Source organism: Perca flavescens, chromosome 11 (assembly GCF_004354835.1).
Source record: "Perca flavescens isolate YP-PL-M2 chromosome 11, PFLA_1.0, whole genome shotgun sequence".
NCBI lineage: Eukaryota > Metazoa > Chordata > Actinopteri > Perciformes > Percidae > Perca > Perca flavescens.
The window spans coordinates 24,451,040-24,467,880 of record NC_041341.1 but is presented as its reverse complement, the minus strand read 5'-3'; the positions used below and the strand labels follow the sequence as shown (position 1 = coordinate 24,467,880).

General features: G+C 42.4%; 1 protein-coding gene across 1 annotated transcript in view; it reads left to right on the top strand.

Annotated features, from left to right (window-relative positions):
* map2 (microtubule-associated protein 2) overlaps window positions 1-16,841 on the top strand; it is a 120,435-nt gene that overhangs the window by 79,912 nt on the left and 23,682 nt on the right. Inside the window, exons 7-17 of the mRNA XM_028590463.1 lie at window positions 4,049-4,258; window positions 6,302-6,601; window positions 7,745-9,927; window positions 10,066-10,963; window positions 11,089-11,331; window positions 11,818-11,955; window positions 13,043-13,104; window positions 14,430-14,561; window positions 14,749-14,890; window positions 15,455-15,511; window positions 15,808-16,109. Coding sequence (XP_028446264.1) covers window positions 4,049-4,258; window positions 6,302-6,601; window positions 7,745-9,927; window positions 10,066-10,963; window positions 11,089-11,331; window positions 11,818-11,955; window positions 13,043-13,104; window positions 14,430-14,561; window positions 14,749-14,890; window positions 15,455-15,511; window positions 15,808-16,109 — 4,667 coding nt within the window. The remainder of the gene's footprint in view (window positions 1-4,048; window positions 4,259-6,301; window positions 6,602-7,744; window positions 9,928-10,065; window positions 10,964-11,088; window positions 11,332-11,817; window positions 11,956-13,042; window positions 13,105-14,429; window positions 14,562-14,748; window positions 14,891-15,454; window positions 15,512-15,807; window positions 16,110-16,841) is intronic.

Below are 16,841 nucleotides of genomic sequence, written 5' to 3'. Positions count from 1 at the left end.
TGTTTTAAGCTGGTTCTCTTTTGTTGAGGTGTATTTTCTTTTCAGATCACCTTCCAAGATCTTAATGCCCTCTTCTAACTTGGAAATATTTTGCAATCAACTTTTATGCAGGTGAGAGCCAAACCATATAGCATTATTCCGTATGAAACCCTTGATAGAGTCCCAAATCACAGTCACATCTGAGACACTGTCCCTATTGAAATTTATAAGTTCCTCTAACTTTGGTCTAGGCTGTGTCAGGAAATCATCATTTTTTAAAAGGGAAGTGTTAAACCTCCATCTAGAAAACTTATTCTTAATTTTCCCATAATTAAAAGTAGACAGAAGTGGATTATGATCGGATAAATGTCGGGGCATAAATTCTACTGACTGTACTAAGGATAACAGACCCGATGATACAAGGATGTAATCTATTCGTGAAAAGGTTTTATGCCTCGAGGAGAAAAAAGTATAGTCTTTAGCCGACGTATTATGCACCCTCCACACATCAATTAAATTCAAGTCCTCTATAAATAGGTTGAGTGCCTTGGAGGCAGACCCCTGGGTGTTTGATACCACTGTAAGGGACTTGTCAAGCTTGTTATTTATAACCGCATTCATATCTGCCCCCACATAAAGTTGATAATCATCCAGCTTTAATAAGTGCGAGGTCACTGAGGGAAAAAAATTAGCTTCAGATGCGGTTGGAGCGTACAGGCTAATGAAAGTAACTTTTTTGCCTTGAATGGACGTACAGAAAAAAGCTAGACGTCCGTCATTGTCAGAGCCAGTTCTTTCAACTAAGAGATTAATACCCCGTCTCATTAATATCCGAGCACCTTTGGTACGAGTGCCGTCAGCCGCTGCCACAACTGGTTTGTAAAAGTGATTCTGAACTCTAGCTACATCATTAGGTTTGAGATGGGTTTCTTGAAGCAGTGCGATATCTACTTTCTTTCTACGCAACAAGTCCAAGACTTTTGAACGTTTGTAAGGAGAGTTTAGACCCCTAACATTAAATGACATAACAGAAAAGTGTTCTAATTTGTCTGTGTTGTTAACCTTCCCCTGGATTTGCGCCTCTGCGTTAGTGGTGGAGCCCTGCCGGATCTTCTTCCCTACCCTCCCCACTCCCCCCTTTAGTTTTTAACATCTGTGAGCGTCACTTAGCAATGTCAAGCACCGAACACCCACCACACCCCCCCAACTTGTGTTCACGTACATGCCCACAGAAAGAAAAAGGGAAGTTAAGACAGAAAACAGTGGTATGCTTAATCCCTAATCCACCTACTTCACATTCTTCCTCGTTCAAAAGTAACACACTCAATATATGGTAATACCATATACACTAATAACCAACTCTGTTCCATAGAACTACGTGAATAAAATAAATCTTCACATTTAAAGACGTTTAATCATGCAAATGAGAAATTAAAAACAAACCAGCAACAATTCAAATCGAACTTTAGGTAAACACTAGATGTAACTTGGAATTATAATAATAAACAGATTGGAATAGCGTTAAGACCCACTATCTTAGCTTATCCCAGTGGCCCTGGCTGTAATATGGGAAACTAACTAAACCATTGCTTTATGGTATATTATACTAGGTACAAACCCAAAGATTACAAGCCCACCTTATTTGTAAAAAGCATTTGAGCTAGTCCTTAATGCCATAGCATATTTCTAGGTTAACCTACCCAGACCGATCAGCCAAAGTTCTCACTGCGCCTCCAACTCCTGCAGAATCTGTGAATCTTGAAGCCTAGGATCTTCTTCCCCATGTCCCAGTAGTGAAGATTTCAGAGCTTCGTTTGCCTCTTCTGCTCAGTTAAACGACATCTTCATGCCCTTGTAGCTCACTTTTAGTATCGCTGGGTATACTACGAAGGAGTCAATCCCCTTGTGTCGAAGTGCAACGCGGATCCCTTTATATTTCTGCCGCTCCTCTGTTGTCCCGGGACTGTAGTCGGGGAAGAACCGTAGCTGGGTGCCGTCACAGAGAGGTTTTGCTCTCCTCGCACCCTCCAGGATGGCCTGCCGGTCTGTGTATCGCAATAGCCGAAAAACCATGGTCCGCGGTCTCGAGGTGTTGTTCGAAAAGATCCGATGCGCTCTATCTATCTCCAACGGAGAGCTACGGGACTTCTCCAGTTCTGGTATCCAGGTGGGGAGCATCCTCTGGAGGTAGCCTCTTGGATCATCTCCTTCAGCGCCCATAGGCAGGCCCACCAGACGGACATTATTCCTCCTAGATCTATCCTCTAAGTCATTAAGCTTCTTCTGTAACTTAGTCACTTCTACGACACATGAGCTAGTCTCTTTCTCGTTCTTACGCAAGCTTTTTTTGCGTGGATTTCACCTTGCTCTTTCATCGACCGGAGGATATTGCCATTTTCAGCCATCTGCTTCTGTAAGGGATTAAAAGCATTTTCCAGAGAGTTTTTTAGCATGGTAGCTACCGTTTCTTGCAGGGATTCCATCTCGGACCCCATTGCTTGCTTTATTAGTCCGGCTATGTCCTCTGTAGGATCGCTAGCTTGATTTCTTCTGCTGGCAGGGTCTTTCTTAATCGAGGTAGAATCTTTTTTGGAAGCCATTGTTGCAAATCCAACCTTTCTTTATCTGTAAAGTGCACCAAAAGTGTCTGCGGGCTCCACTGCACGGAGAAGTTAGGGGGGGGTCAAGCCGGAGCTCAGTGCCGTGCTGCCATCTTGCCTCGTGCCTCACCGGAAGCCAGTGTTGCATGTTCTTGACCAAAAAGAGTGGTCAGAGGTGTAGTTATTTGGGATGTTGTCGGGGCCATGATACAAAACAAGTAGGTACTGAAAGGCTCATTCATCTCAAGACCTTAGATATGGTGTTCTTTTAAGTAAGACTTACCCTTTGTTGTAAAATAAGGGTTAGATGATGTCTTTGACTCGATCCTGAGATTTGTAAATGTATAAAGGTTTGTACGTGTAGTGGCAGTTGCAAAACACACGTTACTTATTACTGCTGTCCTAGTCTTATAACTGTTGTTATTAGTGTTGGTGTAATTTGTCTGTTATTTAATCTTTCATATGTGAAGCAGTGTTATCTTCCTCCAACATTGCCAAACGATGCAATATACTAATTCTGTTTGTCCCAGAGTATGGCTGGCCCCCAAAGCTTTGTCACCTTTGAGTTGCTTGTTAATGTCTCCTTGTCAACATTCTGTGTGTTATGTTTTTTTCTTGCTTTCAATCAAGCTTTGTCTTCTTGCATTCCCCTCTCTGGTGACCCCCTCTGTTTTTGTTGGCCATTTTAGATTTGTCTTCTTTTTTTTTCTCGTCGTCATTTTTTTCCCCCTCAAGCTTTATCTCCCTTTTCACTGCAAAAAATGTCCATCTTAAGAAGTAACTTGAGGACTTCTCTAGTATAGAACATGATAATCGTTTAACAGTTCTAAATATTTTAGGACCGCAGCCCCAGTTAAACTGCTAATTTGGTATGACCTCCTGTTCAATCAAGTATCTTCTCTCGCTATAAATTCCAACTGTGGACCTCCAAAACAATAAAAAGATCATGAATTGTTCCAATGGTTCAACTAAAACATTTCTAAGTTAAGATACTATCCTTCCATGACACATTTTTCTTTTATTTTCTACACAATTTAATTCTGCATATCAACAGATGCCAAAACACTAAAAACAACCTTAATACACATAGAAAATGTATATGGTGTAGTTAACTAATGTTGAATTTTTTTTCTAAACTGTGAAAGGTGTTAATTCTTTAGTTTAAAAAAAGTAATAATAGAAACAAGTGAAAAATAACGTGTGCAAAACTTTTTTACCTAAATTGCAAAACCCTTGTTCACTTAGCATCCTATCAATGTTTTTTATTTTTTTTTTAAACTAGATTGGAAGACTTAATATTATGTCAAATCACATTTAAGATGGACATTCTTTGGTGTGTTCTCCATTCTTTTTTGTTTACTTCTTCCTTTTCCTTCTTTCCTATCTTTTTCTTCCTCTTCACTCTCTCTTTCAGTCCGTGTGTCCAGATTTCCCTGCAGTTCTTCTCCTTGTGTCTGTCTTGTTTGTAGATGTAGGGGATGAGGAGGAGGCGGGCCCTCTCCGTCGCTTCCAAAATTCTCGGGAGAGGTGCAAGTTCCTCGCCCCCTCCATCTCAGTTTCCGTGCCCGAGGACGACCCCTACCACTCCGACGAGGAGTACTATGAGCACCCATTGTTCAGCCCAGAGTGGACGCACTCGGGCTCTCGCCCCACAGGGCAGGCCTTTAGACAGATTGAAGGTGAACCACGCATGGTTCCTCTTTGCCATTTCCCCCCTCCATTCCTCTCTCTCTCACTCTGTTTCTCTCCTTTCTCTTTTTAACACCAAATTCCTCTCCTTCTGTGATTTGACCTCCTCCCTCCATCCCTCCCGTCCTTCCGTCTCTCCGTCCGTCAGTTCGTCTCTTCGTCAGTCCTTGTGTGTGTGTGTTTGTGTGTCCTTGTGATGTTCGCTCAAAATCTGAGCAATTTCATATTTGTTTAACAGTCATATTTCTTTTTTTTCCTCCATTTATTTCACCCAAAGCCATTGCTACCTGTGGTTGCCGTGCCATTAAGTCCAACACATAGCAGTGATGTCTCTAAAGTAGGATTCACTCAATGGACATAATACACTACATCTCTCATCAGTAAGACCACATGGCCACCAAGGTTTACTTTTGCGGCAAGAAGTAAGGTCCAAATGGCTTTCATAAATATCTCAGAGATACGGTGCATGATTGATAACCTCAATGCACAAATTCCTCCAAACCAATCATCTCCCAGGGTTGTTTTGGTGCATTCCTCAAGCTGACCCCTCACCCGCTTAATTATGCCGTACCATGTCAAACCCCCTAAACTCGAGCTAATCTACTCTCACACACTTACTGTGGCAACAAGGAAGACTTTCAGCTCCGCACACTCTCAAACACTTATACTACATATAACCTTCCACTTTTATTATCTTTAGAAACACAAGATAGAGGCAGTTTCAACTGGGAACTATATTTTCAGAAAGTCAAAGCATTGCTACTTCTGCTACTTGGGCAGAGTGATATGCTTGCAGCACCTGAGAAGCCTCGAGCAAAGAGTAACAGTGCTTTGCCTTCTGAGAATATAGTCAGAGCCGGCTTGGAAGCTGATGACACGTCGGCGGTGCCCCATATCTATGGCAACCAAACTTCACTAGTGAGACAAACGTGTGACAGTCAGGAAGACGTTTTTTTTTTGTAAATTGCAGTGTTAGTGTTTCTTTGCATACTATGATTTTTTTTCAACAAATGATCAGAAGTACATTATAGTAAAATACTGTCATTGTAAACGACTGTAGAATTAGATAAAATGCAGTAACCAATTATTTGAAGCAAACTGTCATCACTCAAATGTGCGTAAGAGTGCTCTCGAGTGTTCGTAGATTTTGTTCTTAGCTAAGAACAAATCCAAGATAAGAAAACATTAGTGAATGTCAGAATCTTCGTAAAAAGTGCTTAAGTGGGGTTTAAGAACACATTTCTTCCTAAGAACGGTTGGTGAATGATGCCCATTGTTTTTACCAACAGCTATGTCACATGCAGAAACATTTGGCTGCAAAGCAGCTGAATCGAATTTGTGTAACCTATGCAAGAACTTAAAATGTTATGCAGCAATGTCTGCTGAAGACCAAAGCTGCACGCCCCCACGTTAACCATTACTCAGGTAAAAATCCCATCTGTGCATTGTCGAGAATCTCTGCTTTTTACTGTAATGGACTGCAGCTCTTCAAGGTCGCCTTTAGTAAAGAGCCAGGGATTTCAGAAGTGCTCTGAACAGAAGGGCTTCAACGATAATGCAATGTTAGGCCAGTGTTACAGTGTGAAGTGTTACAACTTAATTTATGTTTCCATTTTCCTTAAACAACCTCAGTCATCAATGATGGTAGGTCAGTCTGTGTTGAGAGAAAGAGAAGTGTAGAATTGGTATATTATTTACAAAACTAGTTCTTGAATATACATTAAATACTGAGAAGAAAAAAAGATAGATATTGAGAAAAAAAATCACTCATGACTTTAATCAATATATCTTTATAGTATCCTTGCATACTGGGTACACTAAGCACCCAAAATAGAAAATAATACAAACAGAATGAAAAACCACCAACACTTTGTACTATATGTGTAATGTACCTATATGTGTGAACAGACATACACATTAGGTCATCTTTTCCCAGAGCTGAAGTGTTCCATCATAAGTTGTGTTCTCACATAACCCAAGTCTGTGTTGCCTGTAGTCTTAATGTGTCCCCCTTTCACCCTGTTTTTGAGAAGAAGAGACCATGGAGGCTCTTACAGCTGAATACGAGGAGGAGGTGGAAGAGGAGGAGGAGGAGGAGGAGGAGGAGAGTGCAGAGGCAGCAGAGTCCGAGGCAGCTCTTGATGAGCAGCAGTGGAGCGGGGAAGAGCCCGAGCTGGACAGCCCCCAAGCTGAGCCCTTAGAGCAGGCAGAGGTTTGCATAGACGAGGCCCAGGATCTAGACCTGGAGCCGGCCGAAGCAGCTAGTGCTGCTGCAGAAAGCTCTATGGACAGAGAGGAAGAGGATTCAGAGGGTGGGGAGAGTCCTGAGAAAGGTGTGTCCTGCCCTCTGCTCTCCCTGCCTGCATGTTACTGTATTGTCCACTGTATAAGAACACCAGATGTGTCAAAAGGAACCCATAAGCACATAACATAAGCATTTAGGTTGGAATGGCAAGTAATCTTCCCTGCGCTCTGCTGTGGCTTGCAAGGCAACACAGGCTTGTTGGTGAAAAGAGTCACATTCTTTTAACTTAACCTGGTTTTATTGTGTGCTATCTTTGCGCTTGTATTTTCTTTTTCTTGCTGTGGTTTTCGGGGCCGGCTGTTTCGTATTGGTATGATGAAGTGAAGTGTTGCTGAACGTAACAGTGCTTTTTTTTTTTTTTTTAACCAGCTATAAGCTTACAGGTTCTCGTTGTGTTTTCACATGGCTTGGTGCTGGTATGCCAGTGCTATGCACTTTTTGTAAACATAAATCATACTTACTAAACATGAGTCACTCATTATTATCATGATTCTCTGTACATAATTTGCAGGGTTGTGTTGGCTGTCTCATGTTAAGTGTGGTATAGTTGTCTGAAATGTCATGAAATGCATTATCGTATTAGCAAAATTCCAATTAATTTGTTTTTTTTGTATTTGTTTTGGTCACTGTTAGTGACAATGTTTGGCATTTCTCTGTCATTCACCAGCAAGGGACTTCTGTATTTGTGCCAATATTCTTTGCATTATGGTATGACATATTAAAGTCAAATCATCTCAAATCATATCAAGCCAAAATTAATTTGATGTTAATGAAACTATGTGATTTGAACTGATGAAACATTTCATTGTCCTTACAAAGAATGACAGAATTGCTATTCTTTTTGTATCTGATGTTTTGAAGAGTTGCATGAATATCTGTCCCATCCATTATTGCTTGTTTCCCATAAATCAGCATCACAGTTGCCTAATGCCGGTTCCGTCATGTACCATCTCATATTCTCATCCATCTGTGACTTGGTGGACCCCATAATCTCGCCATACTTCTTCAGTGATGGGCGTATCATTGTGCTTTAAGTTTCTGAGGAAAGCTTTGCCTGTTTCTGTGATAACAGCTTTCCCAGTCCCTAGCTTAGAAATATCTCACTCACAGCATGCCAAAGCATTACTTTTCTATGTTGATCAAAACAGCCAATTTACAGATGTAATTTCAGCTTTGAAGATGGACTCAGACAAGCAGGGCAGTGAGAAAAGTGGTTCCATGAGCCCCGACAGCATTGGATCGGAGAAACGGCCGGAAGAGTTTTTTGAGCCCCAGATGCAAGGGTTCTTTGCTGGTGAACGAGTTGTACCAGAGAGCCCTACCATGGATGTATCAGAGAGCCCTACCATGGATATGCCATCCTTTGTACCTCTGAATGTTCAAAACCAAGCCAAAGAATCTGCAAGATCACTCACACTACAGCCTGCATTTGGCGAGCCAATCACAGTGTCAGAGAAACAGCCATCAGTGGAGGTGGTGGACATCAGCCCCATCGGTGCTCCCTCTCTTCCCTCACCACTGGGAAACAAAGTTCAAGGAGAAGACTTAACGAGGGCTGCTCCAGACAGATCTGGCATGTCAGCATATTTTGAAACCTCAGCCATTGAGGTTGATGAAGCTCCCAAATGTAAGGGGGAGGGTTATTACGAACTGATCCGATCTGGTGAAGAGAAGAGTAAAGCTGATGCCAGGCCTCAGGAAATCAGCTACAGCACACTTGCTGAAGCTCAGGATAAACCGGATACTAAAGAAAGTAAAGCAGCAGACACTAAAGTGTTCACAGTTCCTGACAGGAGTAATGAATGCAGGCTTTCCCCGGGTAAATTGGCCTTAGAGCAGAGGAGCTACTCACTTAACATCACCATTGGAGCAATGGATCCGAGTGGCCAAGGCAAACCTAGAAACTTCTCCCCACTGGCCACAGATATCATGTCATACACTAGTGGAAGTCTAGATGAGTCAGCAGACTACCTCCCAGTCACTACACCCTCCATGGATAAGCCTCCATCCTTGCCCCCCCTGATCCTGGAGACTGCAGCTTCCATCACTTCTGATTCCTCATCTCCTCCACGGACCACTGAGACACTTTCAAAGCCCAGCCCTGAACTGGAGTCGCCAGAATCACCACAGCACCTTAAGAGCGCCTATAAAAATGGCACAGTAATGGTGCAAGACTTGCCTGAGATGCTGGACCTTGCTGGTACCCGTTCCAGACTGGCGTCAGAAAACACTGACCCAGAAATCAGCCGGAGAAAGTCAATTCAGTCTGATTTCCCAGCATTCGCCGATGACCCACTTGCTAGCCTAATTTCAGGGGAACTAAGTCCCGGGGCCACAAAGAGTGACAGCCAGCTGGAAGAGATGGGCTATTGTGTGTTCAGTGAATATTCAGGACCCATGCCATCACCTGCAGATGTGTTGAGCCCTACAAACATTTCTGCACAGGTCTTCACCCACTCTGTCCTGCAGGAGAAAGTGGCTGAGCAAGCTAGAAAGTTAGCAGTCAGAGACACATCTGTGGAGGACAAGAGCCAGCCATCAGGAGTTGCTGATGCCACTGAAGCGAAAGACCAGAAGCAAGTAGAAAGAAAAGATTCTGGTGAAGAAAAGGGCAAGGAGGTCGTAGATGAACAGTCGAAAATATCTATAAGTGAGATGCCACCTGCTCAGCCAAGTGAGTTCTTTGTGACGCCAACGGTCACTGTGACTCTAGAAGAAGGTGGGAGGTCCGTGAGTGAGACTGAACGACAAGCGAGTGGCGAAGGCTCAGTGTCAGAAACCGAGATTGCCGACTATGAGCGGCAGATCCGCAAATTGGAGATGGAGGACAGGCCTCTCAGTATGGAAGAGGAAAGAGAACTGCAGGAGCTTAGAGAGAAAGTGAAGCTGGTCCACCAGGAGGCATATGAGGAAGTGGATGCCGAAGATGTGTACCAGTTGACCGGCATGGCCAAGGACCGGATTGCCAGGCCTGTCAAAACTTCACCTACTTCGTCTGTTGAGAGCAACATCGATGATGACAAGCTGCTGTCTCCAGTGCTCTCACCTTCAAAGCTTAAAGAAAGAGAAGTGTATGGTTCCCCCAAAAGAACAGTTTCACCAGTGGTAGGAATAAGCAAAGAGAAAGAAGAATCAGAAAGAAAGATGAGGGAAGAGCAAGAGAAGGAAGCAGCCGAGAAGAAACAAGAGAAAGAAGAGGCAGAAAATCAGAAAATCAGGGAAGAGGCAGAAAAGAAAGAAAAGGAAATGAAAGAGAGAGAAGAGAGGGAAAAGAAAGAGAAAGAAGAGGCAGAGCGACTACTTAGGGAAGAAAAAGAAAGGAAGGAGAAAGAACGGGAAGAGCAAGAGATGAAAGCAAGGGAGAAAGAGGAGAGAGAGAGAAAGGAGAAAGAAGAAAGAGAGAAGAAGGAACGAGAAGAGAGGGAAAAGATGGAGCAAGAGGAGAAAGAGAGAGAGGAAAAAGAGAGAATAGAGAGAGAGTTGAGAGCAAAGGAAGAGAAAGAAAAGATGGAGAAGGAACTAAAAGAGAAGGAGGAGAAAGAGAAGATAGAAAAAGAATTGAAAGAGAAGGAAGAGAAAGAGAAGATAGAAAAGGAATTGAAAGAGAAGGAAGAGAAAGAGAAGATAGAAAAGGAATTGAAAGAGAAGGAAGAGAAAGAGAAGATAGAAAAGGAATTGAAAGAGAAGGAAGAGAAAGAGAAGATAGAAAAGGAATTGAAAGAGAAGGAAGAGAAAGAGAAGATAGAAAAGGAATTGAAAGAGAAGGAAGAGAAAGAGAAGATTGAAAAGGAATTGAAAGAGAAGGAAGAGAAAGAGAAGATAGAAAAGGAATTGAAAGAGAAGGAAGAGAAAGTGGCTGAGATGGACAAACAGGTTGTAGACAAGCCTGAGGAAAAAACGACCATGAAGCCTGGGGAGAAAGAAGCTGAAACCCCTGTGGAGGCTGAAAGGGGGCAAGAGGAAGGTGAGGAAGATGTGTTGGAGAAAGCAGGGGCAGGAGCAGCAGTGGTAAAGGAGATCCCAGAGACTCGCGCTGCCATTGAATCAGTGGTGACAGTTGAAGACGATTTTATCACTGTGGTCCAGACCATTGATGAAGCAGAGGAGCCAGGACACAGCGTTCGTTTCTCCGGTCCACCTGAGGCTGAAGCCCTTGGTGTTGCCGCACAGAACGAGGAAGAGGAGGAAGAGGAGGAGTCTGTGGAGTTGGCCCAAGAAGCAGACATGGAGGCTGCAAGTCTAGAGGAGGTGGTAGATGTTCCTGAGACCCCCGCCTCCCCTGAGAAGGAGGCGCAAACCATAGAAACCGAAGGACCGACGGAGAGCTACGATCGAGATGAAACCACAATGGACGACTCCATCTTGGACAGCTCCTGGGTTGACACACAAGGTGAGATCTCTTTAATGGTTTGTTCCTTCATATTGCTGTTGTTCCCCTTTCTTGCCTCTTCTTCTTCAAATAAACACATTAATACTGTCTTGTATTTTTCATGGCCTGCTTTGCAACACTTGCAGATGACGATAAGAGTATGGCGACTGAACAGATTGAGCCTTTGCCCAAAATGTCCAGCCCAGTCAAAAAGCCTGCTGTGGTCCAGACCAAGCAAACACAAAAGAAGAAGATGGAGAACCAGGAAAAGCCGGTCAAACCAAAGGCCAAGGGAGGGCGGGCTAAAGGCAGAATCTCCACACCAGAACGCAAACCTTTCCGCAAAGAACCTGTCTACATCCCCAGAGAGGAAACCAAGAAGAAAAAAGGTCCTCATTATTTTGTTTTCCTTTTGAACTGTCAAACTGTTCCTTGTCAAAGTAGTAGTTACTTTTAAATGTTGTAGTTATAGGTTTTCACTAACCATATATCTTACTCACTGCTCCAAAACTGTAGTGCTTGCAATAGAATGGATATTATTATACACTCCTTGTCCTGTCCGTTCGGTAAAGCCATTTAAAGCACTGGCTTGACTTTATCATGTGTCTAAATTGGGCTCTCTGCTGTTGTAATTCACTGAAAACAGCGTCTTGTGATTTATTGCTTACCTATACAACTGTTTGTGTCAAAACAATGTGCAGTCTCATAATAACTCACTGACACATTCATTTGAGTCAGCTATTTTTAGTATAGTTCAACAAATGTGACAACTAAAAAGAGTTATCCTGCAGCATTCCATATTACAACATGGTTCAGTGTCTCTCTGCTTTTTGTTGTGTCTCTGCTTTTGTCAATGGCCCTGTTTCCTCTTGTAGCTGTCATAAGGAAGGCCGAGCTTACCAAAAAAATGGAGATTCAGAGTCAATCCCCATCCAAGAGGAGTTTAATGAAACCAGCTGTCCGCCAGACCCGCCCCACCCAGCACCACTCCTGTCCTAGAAGGAGACCCACAGGTGACACATTGCCTTGGTCTGTCACACAACTGCTGCTCTCTGCTGGAGCAGCCACCAATTCCCACCGCAACTTACCTCCACTGTTGGCTTCAATTTGGTTTTGGCATCCATTTTGTTTTGTTGGTTACCATGGTTTGCTTTCGTCATGCGTGTTTTGTTTTTGATCACAATAAAAATTGACTGCCATACATGTTTCAGTTGCCTTCATTTGTTTTTGTGCACATCCTCTCTTGGTTCTTTTAAGAGCACCTTAGCACCAAGCTGAAAGCATTTTTTTTTTTTCTTCAAGTTTTCTTCAAGTCCAGGATTCAGTGAAAACTTTCCACACTTCTACATCACTACAGCAATGTCAGCAAAAGTAAGCTTTTCAGCTGGTGTTAAGATGCGTCCTTCTTTCTTCTTTGCTGTTTCCATTTCCAGCCATCTGTTTTTATGTTCTCGGTGAGCTGTTGGTGCTCCGAAGCTTTGTCCGTATGATTTTAAAGGTTGTCTATTAGGTGTGAAAAACCTATAAAATGTTCCTGACCTCTCTGGTCTTTAACAATTACATACCTACTTAGCTTTTTTCAACCTATGGTTGCCAGGCAACTAGTAATCCATGGTTTTGTTCTATAGAGCGGATACCATGAAGACTCTGTCCCAGGGGCAGTTTGCACTTCATTTTCCCCTGACGGGCTGAATTCTGTGTCACTGATGATGAAAGCTCAATATACTGCTGCACTGCCCCAATTAGATTATTTTCCAGGGTCGCCTTACATAACACAAAATCCCCCATTCTGTGTGATATCTTGCCAAATCTTTGCAGAACAGAGCTGTCAAGAGGGGAAGCAACCCGCTCCCACAGAACATGCAATGTGTCATATAGCTCACCATGCCAGGTTTGGGAACACAAAGTTTTATTTCTACGTCTGTATTTATGAGAACCAAATATGCTCACAGGGATACAACATATGATGATAATACTTGGACATAAGACAAAAAGATGGACATTTGAAAGGATCTTACTTCTTCCCTTTAAATGTATGAAGGTCAAAACATGTATGTGTGTTCTAATATTCCTGTAATTCTGTTTCTGTCTCTCTCTCAGAGGCGCTACCAGACAGTCGTCAGCCTCTCAGTGTTGCCAAACAGTCTCGCGACAGAGCATCGGTGAGTACACTCCATCAGCCGTAACAATGGCATTACCTCTGGCTCAGAAATCACTCCGAGAAATACCATATGGAAGCTTTACTGGCAGACAGCCTGGATTACCAAGTAGGTTTGCAGTAGGGCAATTAAATAAATGTCAGTCAGGACAAACTGAAACTGAAGATCAGATCAGATCATCTAAACAGCAGTTACTGATTGTCTCCTAAAAACTGGACTCTCCAAAAGTATATCTGCTGTCACTCATCTTTTTGTTGTCCTTTGGTATAAAGAGCTTTAGAACAGAAATGTTGGTAAACATGAGCACGCTATGCAATTATTACAGTATGCAGTTAATGCATTATAAAGTCAAAACAGATTTCAAATCTTTACCTCTTGCTATTAATATGAAACTAATGCACAAGTTGCCTCGTGCATCTTTAATGCAGACTCTGAAACAATAAACACCACATTAATTAGGCAGAATAATTGTCATTTAGAATTGAGACTTTTACATATTTTCTCTTGTGACTTCCAGAGCAACATAATCATCTATTTAGATAAACACATTACATACTGCTTAAGCGATTGCTGTCTTCCCTCTGTCTATCTAAGCCCTAATCCCTGCATGAATAACAGTGCATTGCATTTCTGTATTAACACCACTATTTGTTTTCCTTTGTATTTTATTTTAAAAAATGGTTACGTTGATTGTGTTTGCTTTTTTGTTAAATTATTATATGTATTGTTGCGTTGTTTAATGGGTTTTTGCCCAAGTAGCACAAGGCAGATCCATTTAGAGCATTTCTTTACTGAGTGGGTGTCGAGTTATCCTGTGACATTTCTCCAACGGCTGTGGTCGTGACTCCATTTTACTCCTCCACCATGGTAATGACAGTTATGGTGTCTAAAATAACACAGTTTCTGCTTTCCTTAAATGTCATGTCATTACAGCATACTTTAAGGGTGTTCTGTCACTCTTAGCAGACATTTGTTACTTTTGATTTTTTCTAGTTCGTCCATGTTACCATGGTCTGCAGTGTAACATGAAATCTTGTATAAGCATGATAAACAATATTCTTCAAATTCTTGTTTTTTGTTTGGCATTTTGATGTCATATATTTCTTAACAGACATGTTCACAATGAATGTGCACGAATGGATGTTGTGATGGGCTTGTATAACATTTAAACACACACGATCTGATGCTAATACCTCATCCCTCATTACACGAAGGATACATGAGATCTTTATTATGCATGTTATTTTCACCACTCTTTTGTCATCCTGTGTCCGGTATTTTGGTGCCATGCTACTCACCCGCCGGGCGTCATCGTTGTACCATCTCAGTGCCATGCCCATCGTTTGCCACTAACAAAGATCCCCACCTCCATATCCAGAGGGGCTGCATCATTAGATAGACCTCGCCCATCCTCAGCAGAGCCTCAAGGCTTCACAGTATTACAGAGACTCATAGCCAAGGTAGGTAAATGGTAGAGTGGTACTGGCGCTGCAGAGGTTCCAAAAAGAACATAAAAACATCTATATATTTTTTTTTTTTTAATTCCCACCTAAACCTGTTGTATTAAAAAAATATATATAAATAAAAATACACAGCCTTACTGGCCTAAGGATCTACTTCTTGTCTCTGGTGTCTGTTTCCCAACAGGACGGTGGGTCATGGAGCCCTGAAAAGGGGTCCTCTGTGCCGCGGCATGCCTCCATTCTGAGTCGCCGTGCATACCATGACCAAGAGGAGAGCTCCACCTCCATCACCAGCTCTGGCTCCACGGCTCCTCGCAGAGCCACATGTAAGCTGCAGCTGCTCTAATCAACTTCACAAAGTATCAGTATTTGGTAAAACCATCAGCAAGATGTATCAGCCTCCAGTATGAGCCACAGCAAATTGATTACCAATATTAAGCAAATACTGTACCAATGCTGATAATTGATTTCTTGAATTTCACTGAAGAGAGCTCAAATCCTGCCCACCCTCTCTATTCAACTAGCTTTTACTAACTCAGTAAGTTTGTTTCATCTGTCTTTCTGAGAAGCTAAAACATATTCCTTGGTTTTGGGCGGGTATCTACTACTCTACCAGAAAATAGTAAAACAATTTTTTTTTAGCATTAAATAAGACACTGTGTGCTGTATTCTCCTCTCTCGAATACTCTTTCACCATCTCTATGTAGCTATATGCAAAGTGTTGTGTTCTATTTACACTTGCCTTTAGCACAGATAAAGGAGAATGAATTTGGAATTGGACATCCAAGGACCCCTGAATGTAAATTTCTTCTTTCTTTATTCGCGCCCCCCCCATCCCCCCCATTACCCCCTTACTAAATCTGAAACATTTTCTCTTTTGCCTCCTTTAGCGTTTCGCACAGAGATGAGGGCAGAGCATAGGACAGGACGAGCCCCTAGTATGACAGGTCGGTGGGATTATTTATACTTCTGTCACTATGATCACTGTATTGGATTACATTAAATTGTATAAATGCAACTTAATTAACTAGTAATTCAGCGTATATGGATAAAATAGTCTGTGTTTCAGTGTCATGAAATACTGTATATCTGGTGGTCTGAGAAGTGACTTTTAAAAGGCTAAAATCTCAGCATCTGTTGAAGTAACGATGGACTCTTTAACTCTGATTTCCCATTCGAGACAGTGACATTACCGATATTTCCAATAGTTTATAAAACATATATTCCTCCCCACCAATTACAGAATCAGTGCGCTCCCGTTCGGCTCGCAGTGGCCACTCCACCCCCCGCACCTCTGGCTCCACAGCCATCACCCCAGGAACCCCTCCCAGCTACTCAGCATCCTCAAGGACCCCTGGGACCCCACGCTCCCTCAGCTTGATTTCCCAGGAAAGGAAGGTGGCAGTGGTCCGCACCCCACCCAAGTCACCTGCAACCACGCCCAAGCAGCTCCGCATCATCAACCAGCCACTACCTGACTTCAAGAACGTCAGGTCCAAGATTGGCTCCACAGAGAATATCAAGTACCAGCCCAAAGGAGGACAGGTGATGCTCTTCTCCCTCACCTCCTCCAAAACCTGTAGTTTCTAGCTACTTGCTTATTTCATTCACCTCTGCAATGTTGCATTTCTGTTTCTACTTGTTGCTTGTATTTTTTTGTTTTTCCTATGTGTCTTTGTTTTACTAGTGATCTCAGAGATGGTTATTGTCTTCGAGAAGTCTATTTTTGTTAGTTAATGTAACATACAGAAATGAAAAAAACTTTATCAGTACCCCCTTCTGTCCATATAAATGTAGATAATCAACTGAATACAAAGAAACTTTGTGAATATTTCCTACCAGAATATGCCTTGGACTCTGTCCTTGAACCATAAAGCAACAGCACAGGGTTAAGTGGCAATAAAAGAAACCGACAACAACCTTACCATGTATCCATGTATAAAGAAAAAAAAAATCAGTAGAATGTATACCATTGGAATGCACTGAGGCCAGCTTTAAATGTCCTGGTATGTGTTTTTGTTATGGAGCGATGAATGGCGGACCCAAAAATGCAGAGACGAGGTGGCAGTGCGACGTTTGAGGATTTAATAAAGAACACGGAAAACAACAAACGGAGACCTGAGGATAGCAGGCAGGCAAATAAGATAATAAAAGTAAAACTTGCAAAAGGAGTTCCAAAAAGCTGAGAAAAACAAAAGACCAAAAAAATCACTCACACACACACACACACACACACACACACACACACTCACTCACTCACTCACTCATTCATTCACT